General features: G+C 39.7%; 1 protein-coding gene across 13 annotated transcripts in view; it reads left to right on the top strand.

Annotated features, from left to right (window-relative positions):
• Positions 1-23,290, top strand: part of BICD1 (BICD cargo adaptor 1) — a 177,139-nt gene that overhangs the window by 111,315 nt on the left and 42,534 nt on the right. For 8 of the 13 annotated variants that reach the window (XM_013173046.3, XM_013173048.3, XM_013173053.3 and 5 more), the window contains exons 3-4: positions 14,343-14,495; positions 17,928-18,398. In XM_013173046.3, the coding sequence (XP_013028500.3) occupies positions 14,343-14,495; positions 17,928-18,398 (624 nt within the window). Of the gene's footprint in view, positions 1-2,056; positions 3,005-14,342; positions 14,496-17,927; positions 18,399-23,290 lie in introns of those variants that run through there. The other 5 variants (XM_013173047.3, XM_013173049.3, XM_066998399.1 and 2 more) reach the window with 2 other exon arrangements.

Here is a 23,290-nt window from a genome sequence, read left to right as displayed (position 1 = left end):
CATCCATCATGCAGGGATAGTATGACTTACTTTCTCTGTTGTATGGTTTTAACATGTTAAATTAAAACATAAGCTAATGCATGGTCAGACATGAGTTTTCATCTTGGGCGATCATCTTCATTTGTCATCTGAATTGTGAGATAAAAAATTCTGTCCACAGTATTCCTCAGCCTCTCTTTCTCATAAGCTGAAAGCCAAGAATATCCAAGATGTTTTACTGAATTTTGGGTTTTCTTTTTCAAAGTGAAATTTTGTTTTATTTTTCTTAATTAAGTTTCCCTCACGAATGTGAGAAAATAATTTTAAAATAGAAGGAGAATTTGGGAGAAAACTTTGATTTAAAGAAAGAAAAAGAAAAACTTTGGTTGTAAGAAGATATCCTCAATTTCGTAAATCCTTGGGGAAAAGCAGCATTGAGAGAGACTGGCCTGTTCCTCTGTCCACAAGTCTGCACCATGGGATAGACTGCTGCTGATTTCTATTACTGGTTTTTGTTACTGGGGTATAATACTTTTCCTGTTTTATAGCAAATAAACAGCTTGAAACATTTGTCATCACTGGGGTACTAATGCACTTTATTGAAGAAATATGGCAAATAAGCAATATGCAAGATTATTTTTTTTGCCACTTTAAATTTAGCTCTTATACATGGTATATGTATGTCTTTCATTAACCCCTGCTTAGCTGAAATGACATATTTGAGAGAAATTAGTCAATTAGTCTTTGCTGTATGTTAATCACACTCATGCCTCTAGTTAAAGAAAAGTGGACTAAGGAGAGAGGATTGGAGGGGCAGTGAAAGGATATGTTTTGGCAGTCTTCCATCCACAGATGGTAATGGAGAGAAAAAATCCCCTGGGAACCTTGAATTTTCAGTGTTATTAGGCAGGGCAGGATGTTTTTATTGGTGAGTTTAGAACAAGTAAGGGTAGGAGAAGCTTACAGTATGGTGTTTACATTTGAGACAAATGATTGGAAACGATTTGCAGGGCTTTGTCTGGGTCACCAGAAACACTCTACCAAGGGAATGAGTGGGAAGAAAAACTACAGTGTTTGGAACAGTGTTTAGTTTTGTTTGAAATCCATCTCTTTTGCTAAAAAAACAGCTAAGTACATAGTTTGCTTAGTAAAGCAGCTCCTAAATAAAATCTCAGCTCAGTTAGTGTCAAACAGCAGCCCAAAGGAACAGTGCTACAGCAGTTGCAGTCCCTTAATGAGACTGAGAAAAAGGTTTAGGCTTTGTGTCACTTCTACTCATGAAAGCAAGCAAAGTAAACCATATTAGCAGTTGTGATCCAATGTGCTAGGCTAATACCAAAGAATACATCTGAATTGTGCCTAGGTACTCCTAAAACTTAGCTAATGTGATTTCTGAGGGGCTCAGGAGTGTGGGCAAAATATTTAGGGTTCAGTGGCTGATGTTGTCCTCATCCCTTTGTTGCTGTGTGAGAGCTGTCTCCAGTGGTTTCCCATTTAGCGGTAATAGCTGGAAAGATCCACATGGAAATAAAGTTTCTTCTTTCTTAGGACACAAGCAAGAAATGGATTTTTAACTTGAGTCTTTGAACTGCATCTAGGTTGAAGACCACACTTTATTAAAAGCCAGTACCTTCCATGCCGTTAACATCTACGATTCCTAAGTGGGGATGTTCTTTGCCTAAAGCAACTCAGCTCTCTTCCCTGTGCTTGCTACAGCTGTCACTCCTGCAGCAGATGCCAAACTACTGCAAAGGAATGCTAGCCATTCTCTAGATCACCAAAATGGGTACCATTTACATTTCATAGACAGCGTTTATATAGTGTGGTGGTTCAGCCACTCTACCATAAGGAGCCTCCATCGGTAGAGGCAGGATCAGGGCGAAGAACTGACAAGTGCAGCTGTAAGGTTAACTTTTCTTTTCATGGCTGCAGTCTTTCACAAGAGGTGCTTGCATTCTGTACAAGCTGAAGCAAAATCAGAAACTACAGAAACTTCCACGTGATCAGAGGTGAAAGGTAGAGGCTATTAACTAATTGTGCAGCCCCTGACAGGGGAAATGTGTTGCCAAAAGTTATTATACCAGAAGCTCTGTTTGGGGGATTTTTTCCCATTCTGCCAATGTATTTGGTGGCATCATACGTTGTACTGCACAAAGAGCATGGTGCAAGTGTGCAGCTATGATGCATATTCCATGTACCATGTTGTATTTGCATCTTCCTGATCACTGCATGCCTACATACCAAGTCAATTCTCTGGTCAAGATGCTGGGTGAACTAAAGCTCAGTATGATAATTAAGAGCACAAGGACCAGTTAGCAGCTGAGGCTGTTGTCTTTAGAGACACCGGTAGCTGTATTTCAAAGAAGAAACTGAGAATGGTCTGCAGCTGTGGGGCTATATGGCAGGGAATATATTGATCAGTTAACCAAGGGAAGTTCATAAATCCCATCTTATTCCTGTTGCTTGTCTGAATTTTGACCTAGTTCAAGTGTGGTGCTGATTTTCCCCCATGAGGATGGCTGTCGTTTCACTAGATCGATTATTCTGCTGCATTTTTGCAGCGCATACATGAATTCAGTTATGCTGTATCTAGCCATAGAAAGTACAACAGAACTGAAAAGCCTGTATTTAAATAGTTACTTGCTCAAACGGGGTTTAGATTTTATTGGAGTACTTAAAAAAGTAGGGAAATTGTAGAACACAAAAATGAGCTTGGAGCCTTCCTCCAATATTTTGTTATATTTTATATTAAAAATAAGGGAAAAAAACCACCCACAAATAGAGCAAGAGCTATCAATCAGCCCTGTTCTGCTGGGATATTAGAAAACTGAGGGCGCAGTTAAGACTTCGGACTGCAATCCTTTGCTGCCATGGAGATTTCTTAGCAGCAGCTGGAGCCCGGCACTCCCGTGTTGCAGGGGGACACCTCGGGGGGCTGGGTGGGGCAGCCAGGCTGGCACCCCTGTTTCATCCAGCAGACACCAGCAGGCTGGCAGGCTTAGAGTTCGGAAACACTGATGTTGAGGTAGGTAAGGCTTAGATGGACCTGTCTTCGTGAAAAAAAATTAAAAAAAAAAAAGTTTTCCTGTCTACTTGTCATATGGGTATTTTTTTTCTGGATTTCCATAAATTTGGAAAAAGAGTAGGTCTTCATTTGTCAAGGTCCTTGAGCATAACTTCAGCAAGGATGGAGAAGCTGCTTTGCTATCTTGCTGAACTGTGGATTTTACAGTCCAAGAGATGCCGAGTCCCTTCGTCTGTGTGTGCCCTAACAATCATGGGGGTCACTCCGTATTTTTCGTAAGATGCTGTCCTCTTCATGCTACAAGGTCCTCAGGGGCAATCAGCAGTGATTTAGTGAATGCTATCTTTAGGTAAATAAAGGGCCATTTTAAGTTTCTGTGGGCATTCCCAGTTCAGTTCTTTTAACCATATCTTATTAATAATTCAATAATCCTTCTCAGTGGAAGGCTTCTGTTGTCAGCCCAACAGCCGTCATCAGTTGTATGGAAGTCAGCTGACAGTCAGTGGAAACATGCTGAAAGGAAAACAGCAGTGTTTTTAACGGGGAATACAAAATAATAGGATAAATATATATATATATAAAATTAATATCCAAAGTCAAACTAATATTTTACTCTCTAAGAAAATATGGCATTTATGGTATTTTATGGCATTTAGTTCTGTTTTGGTGCATTGCAGGCTCTGCATAATGTTCAGTGTTTATTCAATTTCCAAAAGAATAATTTAATTCTAAGGTTGTGCTGCCACGAGCAACATGCTTGAGTAACTCTCACAGAGAATGTCATTAATAGTCAGCCCTTGGACTGTGTTTTACATTTGTGTTTCTGTCCTGTGTGCCAAAAGGCAAGCATCTTGTGTGCTCAGCCTTTTAAGGACAAGATAGAAAACTGTCAATTTAAAAATTACCCGTGTAGACTGTAATATGTATATTAAGTGTATCTGTGTAATATCCAGTCTGTATTAAAACAAATAAAGGAAAGGTCAGATTATAAGAGCCAAGATTAAGCGTCAAACCAATTCATGTTGAACTGTCAAGAGCAGTGTGATGTTTCAGAGACACTTTCTGGGTACAGGTATTTTCACTGTCCTTATCAATCAATTTAGGTAATCTGTAGTGCAGTTTACTTTATCAAATCTTTCACAAAGGCATTTGTAGTCATGAATTACCATGTTTGCTGTGATGAATTAAAATTATGTGTAAAATTCAGTCCCAAAGAATGCAGTTTATAGACAGATGAGATACTTATCTTTGCTTGTTTGCCACCTAAGTCACTCAAATTTATTACCTAAAATAAAAACGCCAAGTCTTTGAGTAAAAAGGCATTAGTCATCAAGTCAAATTTCATCTTTTAAATATTAATCAACTGCTGTTTCTGAATTGATGTTTGTGCTACTGTCACAAAAATAAGTGTGGGGAGGCTGGTGGGGGTTCTGCGCACAAGGTCAAATTTGCTGCAGAATGCTGTGCTTGTTTTAGCAGCAGATGGATAACATTACATGAATTTTAATTACTGAAATTAATCCTGACTTTTAGGAAATACTCTACCTTATTAGTGACATAATTGGCCACATGATAACATTTGAATTTTGTGGCACAGATGTGTTTGTTAAAAAACGTCTCTGTCCTTCTGGAGAAGAATAAGAATTACTCAAGTTTTACTTGCTTGTTGCTCCTCCTCTCTTAGCAACCTTTTATACCATATAGATGTTTTTCAAGGATAACTTGAAATAGTCTGTTGTCATTGTGAGGGAGGTGTGTGCACATTCACAAGTCTCTTTTAAAACACCTGTGCAGCTGGCACTCAAGGGAAGCTGTGCCATAAGCATGGGTTTTTACAGAGCTCCTTTGATTCTGAACTCTTGCAGCTCCTCTGCAGCACAATAGAGAACGTCTCAGCAGATGACTACTAGAAACAGGCTTTTTTACCTGTAAATAGTTTTATTTATTTATTGTATCCTTTAGTTATTTATTCATACTGTATTCATACTAATTTCTAAAAGGTATTAACAGTTTCTTCTTTGCTTCTTTCAATGTATTCCTCCTCTCTCAATCCTTTGTGAGGAACCATGCACTAGAAAGAATGTAGAGAGTTAATTGGGGTCTCCTATTCTCTTTTTCCCTGGTATCTAGTTACTTTTATCATCATCACCCATCTTCCTGTGTTCCTGCTATATTTCATGCAAGGACATCTTACAGGATTTCTCTGTTGTAGGAGCTATCTGGAAATCTTCACTTTTAGCATGTTTTTCTGTTTGTACAGGAGAGGTGGCTGAAGATGGATATGGTGGGTAAATGGAGGGCTCCTGCAGAAAGGAAGAGAGGTATTTATTTTCCTGTCTTTTGTGGGTAGGAGAATAAATACTGTTTTCTCAATGCAATGCAAAAGACCTGGGGTCAGATTAAGTATTCAAAAGAGTTTTCTGAGAAAGGCAATAGTGAAGTCATGAAACAAGTTTCTGGGAAAAGTAATGGGACCTATCATTGGAACTGTTTAAAAAGAGATTAGATATCAGGAATGACATAGATGTAGTTGCTCCTATCTAAGGAAAGACAAATGGACTAGATGCTCTCCAGAGGGCTTTCGTGATCCATTTTTCTATGGTTTCCATGATCTTTTGTGAGCTGTAGATCAGGATTAATTACCTGCCTGGTTAATTTGAACTGAGCCCCCTGCTAGCTTAGCTGCGCTCTCCCCAGGACCAGATGTATTAATTCTGCTGCCCAGCGCTGGGTCTGTGTGTCCACAGGCTCTCAGCTTCCCGAGCTCTACCACAGCAAACTGATCTGCTCATCTGGGGAAAGCAAAGGCACTTGTCAGCCGTCATTGTTACTACAACTTCTAGCTGGTATTTACAAGACTGGCGATTGGCTCGGCATGCAAATTGAAAGAAAGCAGAGCTTGGATGGTATTGTAATGCAGCGCAGGATGGCAAGGCCGAGCTGAGAGCCCGGGCCCTGTGCACACATCCCTTGGCAGCGCAGCTGGTTTGCTGGTGTAAGGAGTATGATTGAGCTAGCAGCAAGCTGTAATTAAAATAGCTCCGAGTCGTAAGGAGGGGAGGCAGTTGCCATGGGGAATGGAGAGTGTACAAGGAGGGTAGCTCTGTGCCTGCAGCACGGGAGGTTGGAGTTGCTGCCTGGCACGCTCAGAGACAGGTTACAGCAGGGGGCTCTGAAAATATCCTGGCATCAAAAGGTAGGGTAATATAGCAGAGGGCAGTGCAAAAGCAAGCGGGGGTACATTTTTCTGTTCCAACCAAGCATAATGGGTGCTAAAATAGTCAAAGCTCACCCCTCTTATTTAGGTGCTTGTATGTATCCACTTCAGTGTCTTTTCTCTTCCTCCCGTCCTCAGCAACTCACTTTACTCCTCTCCACTCCTCATACAGTGAAATCTTAGTCCTTCTGGAGGCTATATAAATTTGACAATTTACATTGATGGGTCTGGGTTTCTGCCTCTGGAATTCCAAGTAAGTTATGTATTTGTGGCTGAGCAGCAAAAATGTCCAAAACAGAGATGGTACACGTTCCTGTTTCCTACCTCCTGCTAGCACAAGTGTCTCTGTGTTCACCCTGCCAACAGTAGCAGGGAGTAAATACCATAGAAAGCAACTTTGTTTTGCTTTTGGGGGTGTCTTGCTGCCCCCTGATCTGGCTGATGATGTGGTAGAGAGTGCTGGCCCAAGGGGGGGCAGGACCAGGAACAGCAGCTGTCCCAGTGATGAGCTTGAACAGAGGAGTGCAAATCTGCACCCTGTTAGCACAACTTTTCATTTGACGGTCAGCCAGTGCCCTGTTGGGTCCAGAAAGAAATTTGGCACTTTGCACCGGACAGATGGCCTCTCAAAGGGATGGTGTAGCTGGCAGATGCCTCTCCCAAGTGATCTGTTCAGCTTTAGAACCAGCCCTGGGTTTCTTGACAAGCTTGAAAAGGCCTGTGTGAATCCTTCATCAAAAACCCTGCCTTGAGGCATTGTCATGTAGAATCACTTCTGTTGGGTTCTTTAATTGTGGCTAGAAAGTGACAACACTCATAGGAAATCCTGTAATTGGGGGGAAAAAAAGGCTATGTAATCCAAAATGCCACAGAATGAATACACACACACACACCTTTTTTTTTCTTTTTTTTTTTTTCTGAGCAATTTCTTTCTAATATCATTATAATAGTACCTACTCAGGCATGGGATAGTTGGTGACGCAGAGTGGGCAAGAGGGAGAGAGCAGGACTGGACTTTGGGCCCAGGCTGGTCCCTGAATGGCCGTGGTCCATCGGAACCAGTGGAAATTTGAAGACCAAAATTGGTCTGAATGGACTGTGGAAAGATTCTTGGCGGAGAGCCCTGAATCAAGAGCCCTTGCCTGCTCTTGTTCTGTGGGATGTTGTTATGAGCTTGCTCCAAGGCCCAGGTATTTCATTCTTTCTTCTACCCAGCCAATGTGGCATTTAGAAACAAATACTCCCACTTCTCAGAAATGTTTAATGCCACCAGAGCTGCAGGAGACAGATAAGTAGCAGAATTTTAAACTGAAACAAAAATGACCTCCACGATGTCTTTCGCACAGCAAAACTTTTTTTCCAGCCAAATATTTTAGTATTTGCCACGCTCATGTTTAAATGCACAACTTCATTCCACAGATATGTGGTAGGATCATATGAACTGAACTGTGCTGTAACCCTGGAGTCTGAATTTCCTTGCACATTGGTTTAATACTATTTTGTTAAGTGAAGTTTCTTCTTCTTTGAAGGAACTCTTAGGAATATTGCAGCATTGTTTGTTGAAGGTGCCAGTATAAAATATTGAGTGCTACTAATGCAGTCAAGATCGAACCATAATTTTTCATGTGTTCACCAGATAAATATATATGATTAGATATTTATACTTCATTTATACAAAAGTCTTTATAATATAATGTACCCATGCTACAGAGAAGGAAAATTAAATGCCTAAATAATAAGAACATTTGTTAGTTTTATATACATACTTATATATGAAAGTCAATAAAATAGGTATTTTATGAGGATTTATATGTAGTAGGGTTTAAAACATTGAATGTTATTGGTTTCAAACTGTAGTAACTACATAAATGGGCCACTTAATTGCTTTTGTTAGAAATTCACCTTACTTCTTTAGATTTATCTATCCAATTAAACGTGTTGAAAATCTCAGACAGTGAAATTATTAGGTGGATTGTAAAATGCTTTATTTTAGAGCCATTGCTGGTGAAGCAACTTGAAACATGCATTATCTTAATCTGGTTTCTATTCAATATACTATAGCTAACAAACATATGGCTTTTTTTATCCTTGTTTTTCATAGTGCTGTCATTGTGCAAGTAAATGCATAAGAGGGAAAGATTATAGGTACTTACTATTCTACAGATCTTGTTCACAATAGTATGTCTTTTTTTCCTTTTTTTTTTTTGAGACTGTATAGTATATCAAAAGCTAAGGAAATTGTTTTAATATCAAAATCAAACATTTCAACTGTTAGTGGTTTCTGCTCTTGGTTACTGTAGGAGAGATGTTTGTGCTCTAAAGTAGTGTGCCAATACTGATGGTTAGATCGTATATGATATTATGAACTCTAATAATGCCACATGGATGAAACATTTTGAAGGACGAAATCAGATAAATTCAGATTAAAAAGGAGGATGCAGACTTTTTACAATAAAGAAAGTGAATCTCTGAAGTAATTTATTTTGGGATATACATATTGAAAAGGAAGAACAAACATTTCTATAAGAGGTGCTCTGTCTCTACTCTGCTAGGGTGTCCACATCTATGATTCATCAGCAGGATCAGGGCTGCAAAGTCTACACAAAGGTCAGACCAGGACAGACTAGGTCATCCACAAAATCCCATTATATTTTTTGTTATCTTCTGAAACACTGAAAATATCGTTCTTTCAGTTCAAAGTAAGTATTGAACTAGAGAAACTTAAAGGCAAATCTAGAGGACCTCATCTGGGGACTGAAAACAGTTGACAGTAAATAAAAGAAAAATGGTCCTTGCTCTTCTGTTCCCCTTTTTGTCCTCTCTTCTCTCTGTCCCCTTCAGAATGAAAAATCAGGATGTGCCAGGGGCAAGCTGGGTATCTCTGGAGGCCATTACTGGCTTTCCAACACTTTCAGATCCTTCATGGCCCCGTTGGTTCAGCCAGTGAAGTTAACAGGATTACCTCTCTCCTTATTGCACAGCACTATTTCAATATCCTACCTGATAAAGCATTTTCTCTTTGTCCATTTTCTTGCTGGCTGGCGGTGCTGCTTGAAACCTCATGCTTTGCCTTTATCTGGGATTTTCCAAAGCTACACTTAGCCCTATTCCGCTTACCCCGTGTTGAGTAAGCTGAGTATAGACTCTTATTTTTCGGGGGAATCATTTCCTTTTGAGGGTGTGCAGGTCTGCAAAACTTTTCATCCCTGGTATGGCAAGTCTCTTTGTGGTTCTTTTCGTCCATAGGAAGGAGGAGGGACGGCTTTCCAGTGGTGTCCTCTCACTTCCTGCTACACTATGTTGGGTAGAAGACATCTCTGTAGGATGCAGAAATAGACTTTCCTTTTCTTAAGGAAGACAAAAAAGTACCCACAATTCACATTAGAGGTTTCTAAATAGGAGGTGTAATTGAGCTTTAAAGTTTCTAAGTGTATATCCATATGAGGAGCAGCTGAGGGAACTGGGGTTGTTTAGTTTGGAGAAGAGGAGGCTCGGGGGAGCCCTTATTGCTCTCTACAACTACCTGAAAGGAAGGTGTGGGGAGCTGGGGATCAGCTTCTTCTTGCAGATAACTGGTGATAGGACTAGAGGGAATGGCCTCAAGTTCTACCAGGAGAGGTTTAGGTTGTAAATCAGGAGAAATTTCTTCTCAGAAAGATTATTCAGGCATTGGAACGGGTTGCCCAGGGAGGTGGTGGAGTCATCGTCCCTGGGGGTGTTCAAGGAAAGGTTGGATGTGGTGCTTAGTGACATGGGTTAGTGGGTGGCATTGGTGGTAGGGGGATGGTTGGACCAGATGATCTTGGAGGTGTTTTCTAAACTTAATGATTTTCTATTTGCTAAAAGCAACGAATCAAAGATAGTTTAGGGTTTGATATTTTTCCTCATTAATTTCTCATGAATTTATTTATGGTTTGATGTTGCCAAATAGATGCAAACGATGTATTTAACAAGAAGACAAAATAATTTATAAGTAGGGTTAGTTTTGTGATGGAATGATACTGAAGGAAGACCCAAACCTGTTTTTTTGCCAGACTTGTGCTGGTAGGCCTCTAAGCCATTTCCCCATGAAAAGTCAACCTGTTTGTAATTAAATTTGAACCTCTATTAAACTTTATTTTCTACTATTTGCTTACTGTTGTTTTTCCTAAAAAATGCACCTTTTATTTTCCTCTGCAAAGGAAAGCGAGACTTGTCAACAAACACATGAGATCACGGATATTAGTCTAAGCATAAATTTTCTGTTAGATTCAATTTACTGCTAGTGTAATAAAACTGTCATCAGATCGAATGAGATTTTATACTGCATCAGCCATAACACAGTGACATTAAATCGGAAGTATATAATTTTTCCATTGTTCTCTTACTCATGAGTTATGAAAATTATAAAGTAATGCACAGTATCATGCTAATGCTTGCATTTTTTCCAGCAGATAAGTAGTGATTTCGTCAGGGTAGTTTGGGGCATCTAATTAGTTTCTGATTACAAGGTTGTTTTGTAGGATGAAAAATAGCACAATTTACTGCAGTAAGGATCTGAAAGCTTTTCATGAAAATTTGCATGAAAAAATGTAGGGGAAAAGCCCAAACATTAGCTCCCCAATTTTTGAACTGGAGCCCTCTGTTTTTCATTTCTCATGGTCTGTTCTGTTACATTAGACATGCGTTGAATGATGTGATTGACATCTTCCACAATTACTGTTCGCATATAATTAGATGCAATGCTGACAAGGACTCTGTTGTTTGCTATAGCTTCACAAAAAGGCCTTATCCTTTTTTCTTTTTTTCCCCTTTTCTGGCACGGGTCCATTAGAACCATTGCACTATGTTCTGCTGGTGACTAGGATCAAAAATAACTTATAGACATTAAAATGTTACTCATGTGTCGTCAGCTCCACCTCTTGGATTAAATTGTTTTTTATTTACAGATGCAGTAGTTCACAGGGGAATCCTCTCTGAAAGTGTAAAAACTACTGAGGCTGTGCCCTAGTAAAAGTGCATGTATCGATTGCCCTGTCCTGGAAGTTTAACATTCAGTGCTTGATTACCAGTTAAGTTTAATTATGAATTATTTTACAGATTGGAGAATAAGTTGGGTCACATTGTCCTCTAGTGGTTCACATAGATAACTGCCCTGCTGACAGACTTCTTCTGCCTTATGTTTTTATATCCTCTCCTGCTGTTCTCATACAAGTCCAAGTCACTTCAGAAGAGGGCTGATACAATGACCAAATAAAAATTGACACCTCAATGACACTGTGTCAGTACAGCTAGATGTCTTCTATAACTGTATATTGTCTGCTTGAGAAAAACGTATTTAAAATATCTCAAAATAGCCATAGACACTCATGAGAAGGTAATGTATTTAGCCACGGCATTTGATGGAAATAAATATATCCTATTTCCTGACAGTAACAAAGTATAACCTCAGCATGAGATATTTGTATAGATTGAAGAATAGCTTACCTGCACAAAACACATGGGGATTCCGTATGAATGAAGGCAGAATGGGAGTCTGGCATCTCCTGTGGCTACTCACTTGTAAACTGTGACAACAGCAGGCTTTTGCCCTGTAATGTTGAAGCACTCACTGCCTTTCGTACAAAGCAGTGAAAGCAACCAAGCACTTCTCAGCTGGGCATCTGCCAGCCTAATGCAGACATTTACAAACAGAAGGAGAGATCTCGTAGCAGGGAGAACAATCACAGAAACATTAAGGTTGGAAAAGATCTCCAAGATCATGTGGTCCAACCATCCCCCTACCACCATTATTACCCACTAATTCATGTCTGTTTTTTCCATGACAAAATGCACTTTCCATTAGAGAATATTTCATCATCTTTTCAAAGTAACACGATGAGATTTTGTCCCCTGTGCCAGAGCAGTACTGCAGGCAGAGCTGGGGCAGGCAGGCATGGAAGGGATGCTCTGACCAGCAACTCTTCCCTTCTATCCTGTTTCTTGTTTGACCAAGTACTGTGAGTAATGAAAAATGGAGGTTGCTCTATAGCGAGAGCTTCTGTGTGTGTAAAAGGAGAAGTGCTATAAATAGTTTGGTTTATACTTCCAAGATGATGTAGGAGAGGTAAGTGTTACAAGTGACAAAGAAATGTGGTTTCTGTCTTAAAGAAATAGTGATGCACTCCAATGAAATGATAACTGATGTTTTCTGTTGCTGTTTGCAATAACAGGAAAGGCAAAGGAGCACCTTGGTCCTACAGAGTACTTTCGGAGGTTTTTTGGAAGTGTTGTACCTTGGACTCTTTCAGGGAAGTAATATGTCAGGGTTTAGTAACAATTCTTGACTTGGATCCTCCATTCCTGGCTGCCTTTTTTCTTCCTCAGTTTTGAAGAGGCCTTCCTTTTGACCACTGAAATCGATGGCAAACACCAGGGAACTGCAGAATAGCTTGATTATACCTGACGTGGCAGAGCTGTGCATTCAGTGTTGCCCACTACCAGCCTCAGTCTTGCCCAGATCCTCACACCTAAAAGCATAAATAAACTCTGCTGCTGCAGGTGTGCGGACAGAAATGTGTGTGAAAACAGCTCTGTGGTATAAAAAGCCTTCACCTTGTGAAATAAGCTGTGGTGCCATTTTTACAGTTCACTCATGAGTTTACTAGAAAGTGAAGGATGCAAGAGTTACTTTTATTTCATGCTCTGTCACTCTTTTGCCACTGGGGATCTTTTAAACCAAAGGTGTGCTTCCAGTTAAGAAATCATGTTGATTATTTCTTCTTACACAGCTGCCAGAGTGGGGATGATGATTTTTTATTTTTCTTTAACAAAAAGGCTTCATTTAAAAAAGTCACCTTAATAACTCTTGCATCAACATTTTTTTTCGTGCTTTGCAGTGTTATTTTCCAGGATTTTATTACCATTTATTTAACCTAGATGCTAAGCAAAACTCTGTTTATCACCAATTCAGACCACATGGATTTATCTTTAAGTATTAGAGGGTCAGCTGTAGAGATGGATATATTCAGAGCTCACCGACTACAATTTCTGCTGTAATGATTTCTTAAACATTCCACATTTTCAGGTGGATATAAGGCCACATATATTGCCCTCCCTCCGCACAGAAACCTTTTAGAGAAACCTGTTACTGCTTCCCCCCACGTGCTCTTTATTGCACCCCAGCAGAGAGGAGGCCCTGCCCCATCATTAGAGACCCAGCAGTGCTTGCCTCCAGGAGCCCTGCAGCAGTGCTCAGTTACTGCTGGAAGGAAGACAATGCTGTGACCATTTATGCCTGTTTCTATTGATCAGGAAAATCCAGGCTGCTCGTCACAGCAGAGGGGCAGGTTGCTTCTGCTGGCTGTGTCAGTCACTGTTCTCCTCCAGCTGTGTTAACTCCACCTTCCCACAGTGCATTCTTATCAGGGTTATGTCAGCAGATTCAGGGGGGGCTTTCTGGAACATCCTGACCCTTGATGTAAAAAACACTCAGGCCTGGAATCTCTTGGAAGTGATTTTTCGTGCAGCCGATCCCTCGTGACCTCTTTTAAGGCTGTCCAGGAACTGCATTTGCTAATGGGAAAATGAAAGTGGTGACCTTGTGTGTTCCCAGGCCCTGCGGGTAAAATCCTGCCCCACACACCAAGGCTTGTGTCAGTTTTGGGGCAGTGCTTTCCAGCAGGCTGCATGGCGAGTCCTCCACCTGCCCGTGCTGCTCGTTAGTGCCTGCAGATAGGAGCGAGCGAGTAACAGATGTCTCTGCAGAATAGATGCTGTAATTCATTGCTTTGCTGTATGAATGTAGGGAGCATCTTTTGGTGGAGAACGGGTGGTAATTTTATTTAGATCTAGCTGTATCATTGAGCAATAAAACTAATGAGATGATAAAGCCCTGCCAGGCTTCCCATTTCAATAAACATCTAATCTTGAAATTGTTTTAATCAAGCTTCCTTATCAGATGTTCTCATTACTGTGCTGCCAGTACACACCTGAAAGTACTGTTTTGCCTCAGTTCAAAGGGTGATGCTGTTTTGATTTGGACTCTTAAATCCTTTTTATTTCAGGATTAATTTTTTTTGTGCGTGGCCTTTTCCAAAGGCAGTGTGTATCATTAAAGGGGCTGTGCACAAATGGTAACGTGCTTGCTTTTTCTCTCACCAGAATAATGAAATGGTAGAACTGCAGAGGATACGAATGAAAGATGAAATTCGAGAGTACAAATTTCGAGAGGCGAGGCTCCTGCAGGACTACACTGAACTTGAAGAAGAAAATATCACTTTGCAGAAGCTGGTGTCCACTCTGAAACAGAACCAAGTAAGCATTGGGAGACTCTAGGTGCTGTGCTGGAAAATGATGGCATTTTCTCAGGTTTCCATGACGTGATCCAGCAGAACACTTTGATAGAAGTTTCTTTGTGTGTGTGTATTGGTATTTTTTTTAGTTGGATTTTTGCTAGATGTTTATTCCGCAACAGTGTTATTGGCCATTTTTTACATATGGGGTGGCCCTTACCTCAGTTTTGGGAAAATCCTGAGGGACTATTTCTGCACAGAACTTTTTAATAGCAGGATAATTATTACCATATCCATGATTGCATCTTTTCCCTTTCTGTGTTTCCTCCCCTCCCGCCCTGCACACTGACCTCTATGCCGAGCAGCAGGAGCAGGTCAGCCCTCCGTTTCCTCTTACTTTGTTTCCTGTGTTCCTTTTCCACGTCTGAAGTGGAGAAAAGAGGAAATAATCTTTTACCCATTCTCCTTTTCTTTCTTTTCACTGGGTTTTCCTGTACCACTGCTGCTCTCTGCTCAGAAGTGCTAACCTGCACGTTTGGCAAGCTCCAAAAATAGGCAAAGGGATGTCAGATCCTCCTAGTTTCTTTTATATTTTCCCCATGGCAGTGACATGCAGCTGGCAACAAGGCAGCATGCTGTAATTCTCACTGCAGTACAGAATGTGCCCCCAGGAGCTGCCGTAAATCACAGCCCCATTACATCCAGATGCAAACAGAGGTTGGGTCTGTCCTCTCGCCTTTACAAAAGCACAACTTCCTTTGACGCTGGATATAAATACTGCAGAGGAAGTCATCAGGCACACAGTTGTCTTTTGAACTGAATGAAAAAGGTTTGTTCTCATGTCAGAAAACTGAGCTTGCCACAGTAAATATGTAAGTATCCCAGCTGGATGATGAAACAGTTTCTTTTAGACACTTCCCAGACCAGCATAACATGGTGCTCTGGAACAGCATTTCCCTAACTTCCAGCAGATTGCAGCAATATTTCTCTGCAGACTCTGTTTTATGTCCTAGCCTACTGAATGGTTAGTTTAGGGCTTTTATCAAATAGCCAAGACTGGCAGTTTCTGACAGCAGTCCATTAGCAAGGTCGCCTTATTCCAGCAGGAATATGCAGCACTATTTCATCTGTCTTTGCTATTCTACCCCACTAGCACAAATGCAATTGAAGCATGTAGAACAATGGAGCAGTGCTGCAGAGAATGCACAATTAATGCAAGTGGGTGTCATTCCCTTATTTCACACTCTGAATTTCTAGCAGATCATCTTTATGTCAGAGTTATTTAACAAGCCAGCAAATTTTGCCTTTGAGGAATATATTTTTTCCACACCAACCTCATAGGAGGCATCTTCACAGGAAAAGTAAATATAAATACCCCTTTATGGACCATCCTAGTTTCCCCCAGAAGAAAATCTGTTTCCCAGTGTTTGTATTTGTCATAGTATTTCATTCTTAATGGAATCAAATGCTGGCACTCTGGGGAGAGAAAAAGCATTGCCACATTTTGAACGACATAAAAAATCAGTCATTTCATATCACATACCCACGCACTTGTGATTCCAAAACCAATTTCAATCTACAAGATAAAATATCAAGAGCATTTTATATTTTACTACTTTAACTTACAAAACCATATGTTACAAGTATATTGTAAGCAAGAATCCATGATACAGTTAACTGCATAGATTATGTGGAACTCTGATTTTCATATGGATTTAAAATGGAAGAAAGTCTATGATTTTTGGTGGTTTTTTTTTTTTTTTTTCATTCCTCTCCAAGTCTTTAAGTTGTAAACGTAGCTACTTGATTGGATTTAATAATTTTTTTAGATGGATGTCTTTCTACAATCAGAGAATATACCAGGTACCTAAATGCAAATTTCAAAATACGATAGATTTTTCTTTTCTGTTTAAAATCTCTCAGTATGACTTGGGAACTTTCTTTGTTGTTCAATATTTTTTCATTCTCTGGGTTTGAAGATTAGTGCTTTGATTTTTAAGCTTGCCTTTCCAAAAGCTTATGAGTACAAGACTTTTGACAGGTTGATTAACATTCTACTCCAAAAGGAATGGTTAATGTTTCTGTATTCACCAGAATCTTATAGTTTGTTTAAAAATATACATATATATACATATCAAATAAAAAATATTTTAGACAATGGCTTAAAATTGCACATAGTAATGCATATTCATTTGAATTAGAAATGTCTCAAACTAAAAGGTTCTTTTTTTTTTTTTGTAGAAGGATGAAAGTTCAGTGTTTCTTTTCCTTTGCTAAACCACCAAATTATTTCACCCAATACAGGGAATTTTTGGCATTTAGAAATGAAAAGGTGGGTGACTAACATGCCTAGAATTAAACTAAAAATCAAAGTATGATCATTTTTACTAGGAGACATTTTTACCAGTCTTCCTTTTCATTTCTGTGGGATTTTCTACCAGTGAAAAGGAAGATGAAGAGGGCCAGCAAGGGAAGATATGCCTCACTGGGGAACTTCTGCACCGTCTATACATTGCTGAGCAACTGGTTTCAGGCTAGAATGGGGTTCCCTAGGCTTTGCTTCTTTTTAGGTGCAATAGAGAGTACTGCAGTTATCTCCTTATTGTGGGAGATGTTGGAGTCGCCTTTAAAGAAGAGAGATGATTTCCTCAGCCCACAATGCACATAAATAAACTGATAAAATCCTGCAATGTGTGTGGGGCTGTCAAAGGCAAAGGACCCGTGAGTCCCTCCAAGGCTGATGCAGCAGCGCAGGGTCAGTGGTGGAGGTGTTTCAGGCAAAAACAGGTTACCACATGCTCCAAAATGGCATCCCTACACACAGTTCAAGGACTGGGTGGCTGAATGAGCAATAGTTTAAGCATCTCGGAGTTTAAAGTGATTGTGTGAATAGCCCAGTGTCCAATTTTTAAAATTAAATGCTTTTTGAATAAAGGAGAAGATCATGTAACACAGAAAAGAGTTGAGGCTCTCCTGCAGTTTCTGCACCTTCCATCAGTATTTTTGAACACTAAGACACCAAGGTACTTTAGAGTATCCATGCCTGTGTGACTTTACATCTGGTAAGAATTTAGATATGAAGTAATCTTCAGAATATTTGTAATTAATAAATCAGACTATATTAACCTGAGATTTATATGTACCATGATATACCGCTAATGGTAATTCTTAATAAATCTATGGTTACCGGCACACCTGCTACTAAACAGTTTCTTTCCATGAAATACATCGTTTATTGTCATAAGTTATTTGGGAAAAGGTGTAATATTTCCTGTTTCTCACCTGCTGTAAAAAGTGTGCAGTGGAATCTTCAACAAAGAAAGCTCCACTTGCATTTTCTGTGCAGACATTTCTTTGCAACTGCAGGCAATGCCTGGTATTTAACATTACATTTTCTGTAGTACCTATTTCAATAGGGCTGATAAATGGCAGGTTTTCATGACTCAAGTTTTAGTATTATGAATGTTCTTTGTCTTGTCTAATTCAGGTTGAATATGAAGGCTTAAAGCATGAGATTAAACGATTTGAGGAGGAGACAGTGTTGCTTAACAGTCAGCTAGAAGATGCCATCCGGCTGAAGGAGATTGCAGAGCATCAGCTGGAGGAAGCCTTGGAAACTTTAAAAAATGAAAGGGAGCAAAAGAACAATCTGAGAAAGGAACTCTCCCAGTATATCAACCTCAATGATAGTATGTATAATAACCATATTAATATATCAGTAGATGGATTAAAGTTTGCAGAGGATGCGAGCGAGCCCAACAATGATGACAAAATGAATGGACATATCCATGGGCCTCTTGTGAAACTCAATGGTGACTACCGAACTCCCACGGGTAGGAAAGGAGAATCTCTGCACCCCGTCTCCGACCTCTTCAGTGAGCTCAACATATCAGAAATACAGAAACTGAAGCAGCAACTTATGCAGGTAAGAGTTTAATTTAATGTCCTAAAACTTCTGGGCACACATCATATGGACCCTGCTGCTAGTTTTTGCATTGACCTCAACTTCCCCCAATGTTCTTCTTGACCACGTATTTCTACTTTGGTGTTTCTCCATATTCAGATTTTGACAGAAATAACCTTAGAGGACAGAATAGTTGTCTGTGCAAAGTCAGCATCATCTGAGCTGATGTTTACTGGGAAGAGTAGAAAGGGGCTTGGTTACTGTAGTTGCATGTGGCTAGATTCTCTTTTCCTGGTTAAATAATGGGAAATATCCCTGAGGTTTCAAGTAGAATAAAGTCCTCTTCAGTATGACCAAAATTATCCAGGAAAAAAAAAAAAAAGTGAAATACAAATGGGTTTGATTATGATCCTTGCAAGTCAGAGGGTTTTTTGCCATTAAACTTAGCATGCAATCAGGAGAGAACAAAGGGAGAGAAGCATTCCTCTTAATACGTGTGCACTCACAGAGCATCTGAGGTGTCATGCCTTGTCCATGTGGGGAGTCCCAGCAGATGCGTAGGTGAGTGAATGTTGATCATTTATTTTCGATTTATCCAGGCTCAGCCCAGGCATAACCAGAATAGGAGCTTGGGGTGTGATACAAATTAAATATCAAGCTGATAGCCCAGAGCTGACATTATCTTAGAAAGGGGTACAGTGCAACACAGTGAAGGGGTCCCTCTGTCCAAGCTGTTGAGCATCTGCTCTGCCTAAAGAGCTTGAAAGGTTTTGGTACCTTCAAAGAAACATCCAGCATTTTCTAGCTGTGGGCTGACAAAGAGGGTCTCTCCTAAAGTAAGATCTGCTTACAGTGTGATTTGGAGGTAAAGTCGGGCAAACCCAATTTTCAGCTCTTGCTGGAGAACAACAAATCTCTATGAGTTTGTCCTGTACTTGCTGAAGTGTTAATTGTTTTATTTACTTAATCACCAAACTCACCGTGGGAAGTTTTGATCTGAGCTACAACAAGGAAAATGTCAATGGCATCTAGTGCAGTTACCTTTGGTGCAGAATATACATATTTTAACCAGAAAAGCTTGAAATTTGCAATTTTATTTCTGTGAAAAATTCTGATAGAGACTCTTCCAGTATTAAAATAGAAACAGTATGTATATTTTGCTTCTACATACATATTAAGTGCAAGTTGTGATTTTATTCAGAAATACAATGTTAAGAAAAAATACCCAACTTCAGAAAAAACATACTTTGATATGTTCATATTTTAATATACAGTTTAACTGTTTTCAAGCATAATTTACAATGAAGTGTAATAGAAATATGAAGTGAAAGCTGTTTGGAAATTAAAAAACAAGGTTGTTTGGCTAAGTCTTCTTGATTTTATTCAATATTAAACTTGTTGAATCAGGAAACTTCTACTTGAAAGATATTGCAAGATATTGCATTTTTATCATCTCTGATTTTAACGTTACTTCTTTTACACTTCTTAAACAAGGAGTCAGACTTCTGACAGTCACTAGCCACTAGCTGTCCATCCTAGGACTCTAGAAGGACCCTAGAAGATAAATCTAACCATTTTTTGGTCACAGTGGCTTCTTTGGGCCTCAGCAGCTCATGGAAATAGCCTCCATTGTTGTTTAGTATTCTAGTGATGTTAAAAGGTTTGAAAAAGGGAGACTATACCTAGCTGGAAACCTGATTTCTTTAGATACTGGGAAGGCTTACTACGAACTGCCGATGTGTACTCTTTTTAAAGCAATCATCTTCTCTGTTTCATTGTATCAGCTCACCTTGGGTCACATGAATTAACTGTGAAAAATTCCATCAAAAGTTTTTCCTCATGGTAAGAGGGAGATTTAATTGGGTTCAAGCTGACAAAAGGTAATTCTTCAGAATAATTGGATTTTTTCTCCTCAGCAGTGTCTTTGCCATGTGGTGTTCATACAGTCATATCTCAATATTTGGTACATGTTCCTCTTCTTTACTCAGAAGAGGTTTCTACAATGACAGAGCTGCTGAAGGAACTGACCTCTTTAGGAAGCATTTTCATGTCTATAGGACAGTGGGCTTCTTTTTTGAGAGAATCAAACTTTGGATTTGCCATTTTGTGCATGTGTGTGGCTAGTTTTTTTGGTATTCAATCTCAAAAAGAAGTCTGCACCAAAAAAGTTAGCATGACAGATAAAAGATCCTTCTTCAACTTTGGGATGCTAATGCTCTGTGATCTGTGCTGGTCCCTAGAAGAGGTTCAACTGCAAGTGACCACTTTCCATCTTTTAAATCCACTAGGTAACAAATGTTTTGATGAGAATTCTCATATTCCATTTGCTCAAGGCTTTCTGTTCTGCTTTCACATTTCTTGTCCAGTGGGAAGAATTATCCATCCCAGTTTTAAAGCCTAGGACTCCTCTCTTCCTGCTGCTTTCCCTATTCCCAAGGCCAACATTATAAAACTTAGATTAAGCTTTCTTTTAAAAAAGAAAGTGTCAGTCAGCCCAGATTCTGACACTCCTCCAACTGCCTGTTACTCTCTGACAAAAATGATGTGTCTGAGGAGTTCTCCTTTTCGTTTATTCCAGTCTCACCAGGAATTGTTCACTGATATTCTCATGTTATGTTTAAAAAAAAAAAAAAAAAAGGAAAAAAAAAGAAAAAAGAATGAAATAGCAATGCTATAATTGGCTTCCATAAGTGCAAACTATAAAATAAATTGGGGAGGAAAACTTCTCAAACTGAAATCTTTGAAAGGAAGGAAGGACACCCTTCAAAATGGGTACAAATAGTATTGAATTGCTTTTATTTTCATTTTAAGATAATGACAAGGATCCTTTCCACAGCTACTAATTTCATCATAAAAACAAAACAAAAACAAACAAACAAAAACAGATGGAAGAAGAGCAGCCTATTCCCAAACGTTTGTTCTGTGTGGAATAAAAGACTGTTGTCTAGAACAATAAATATAACTACTGTCCTTAGAAACAGCAGAGCTGTTAATATTCAGAAGGTGCACTGTGGGCTCAGTTGGAGCTTCATTTTTTATCCTTGGAAGTAGGAGCACGTATTTATCTTCAAACAGAAGTGGATTAATGTCATCCATAATTACTGGACTAGGATGAGTGAAATTCAGTAGATCCATGTATTTCATTTTACCTACTGTACAAGATGGTGTATGGGCTTTAAATTTGACTGTTTTCTCTAGAAATAATCCTTTCTGTTTGAGAGAAGTATTTATTTCCAGACCCCATTTATGTTCAGCAGAAAAATGATCGTAAAGATCCCTATTAGCTCTGTTGCAGTTTTTCTTCATTATAGAATATGACAGCTAAGGTCAATAATCTGGTAGGATTCTGTCTGATAAATTTAAGCAGACACTGAAACACAGTACTTCTTTAGCACCAAGTCATCTTTTTGTTTTTAATGTAAGGAAAAACTCTTTGGCTGTTAATTTTTACACTGGTGGAATCCACTGTTAATTGCCTGCTTCCATGTGAACATACCCACACGTGTGGGCACATATATTTTAAAAAGCCAACTGTTTTTGGTGTGTGCATCATTATCCACGCTTCTCACCATAAGGCGAGATGGTCCTTTAAATTACCAGAAGCTCACATATATTTCACCTTACCAGGCTGAAGGAATAAATACCTCCATTAGCTGGTGAGGATAATGTAATTAACACTTCAGCCTGCTGTGCCAGGTGGTAGCAACTAGAGTTCAGCTGAGAGCTGCCAGGGAGAGCAGACCTGAGGCAGGCTACCCAGTGGAAAATTCGTAGGGAAGATAATGAAAATGCTTTTGCTGGTAGCTCTGTGTTGGTCCCCAGGATAGGCCTGGCAGGGAAATCTGCACAGAGCCATCACCGTTTAAGAAGGTGGCTTGGTAGGAGGGAGGATTGTGCTGTTTTGTGTTTTCTCTCAGTAAACCAGATGCTCAACAAGAGCGGGATGACACCGGTGGTGAGCTGCACGACAGGCTAAAGGCAGACTGGGATGGCAATTGGGGAACAGTTGTACCAGTGTACTCATTGCATTCAGCTGTCCTCTTCTGCATTACAGCACAGGCTATGTAGTGCCTAAATGGAGCTTCCTATATTTAAGGAGACAGATTCTTCTTGGGTCATAAAATAATGATGATGGTTTTTTTTTTTTTTTCTTGAGTCATCAGTCACCTGCACACAAGAAAACTAGGCCGACTATTTAGATGTTTTTAACATGGCTTCTGTTTTTAATCTTACGGTCTTTGCCTGCAATCAACTGCAAGTTGTAATTGAGGCAATGTTTTGAAAGCCTTTCTGTAAAGCCGGAGGATCATCATATGCCTTAGTAACCTTTATTTCTGAGCAGCAGCTACTGCTCAGAAGCCCCATTATGAGACAACAGGAGTCTGAACCACTGCTTCAAACATTTTGTGAGACAACATTAATAAGCTCAAAGTCTCTAAAAGGCTTTTCTTTTCCATCAGTGAGTTTCATGGTGGCTGCTTTGACTCTTCCAAAAACTACCTGGGGGGATGCTGATAGGGAAGGCAATGCTTTTTTGAAGGGTCTTTCAGAACTGACAGCTTTGAATTCTCTGAATTAGTAATTCAGCCATGCACAGTGGGAGTGTGGAACATGATGTCTTTGCACGTGTAAATACTGGGCTGAGATACTGCAGCAGAGGGAGAGTAAGAGCAGTCAGCCTGATAGGCTCCAGGTCCTGCTGCAAAGGCCATGAGAGCGAGAATCATGCCATGTCCCTGTGCCTTCCTCTGCTTCCCAATTCACAGCTCAGAACAGGATGAAGGCAAAGAAGAAAAAAGTTGGAACATTACACTAAAATTTGAAATGAGAATCATTCAGGGGTGTTATGAGCAGTGAATATCTGAGCAGATAGATTTTTCTTGTTCGCTTGCTTTAAGATGCTGTGCTTTAAA

Source organism: Anser cygnoides, chromosome 1 (genome assembly GCF_040182565.1).
Source record: "Anser cygnoides isolate HZ-2024a breed goose chromosome 1, Taihu_goose_T2T_genome, whole genome shotgun sequence".
Classification (NCBI taxonomy): domain Eukaryota; kingdom Metazoa; phylum Chordata; class Aves; order Anseriformes; family Anatidae; genus Anser; species Anser cygnoides.
This window is presented reverse-complemented; position numbering and strand designations above follow the sequence as displayed.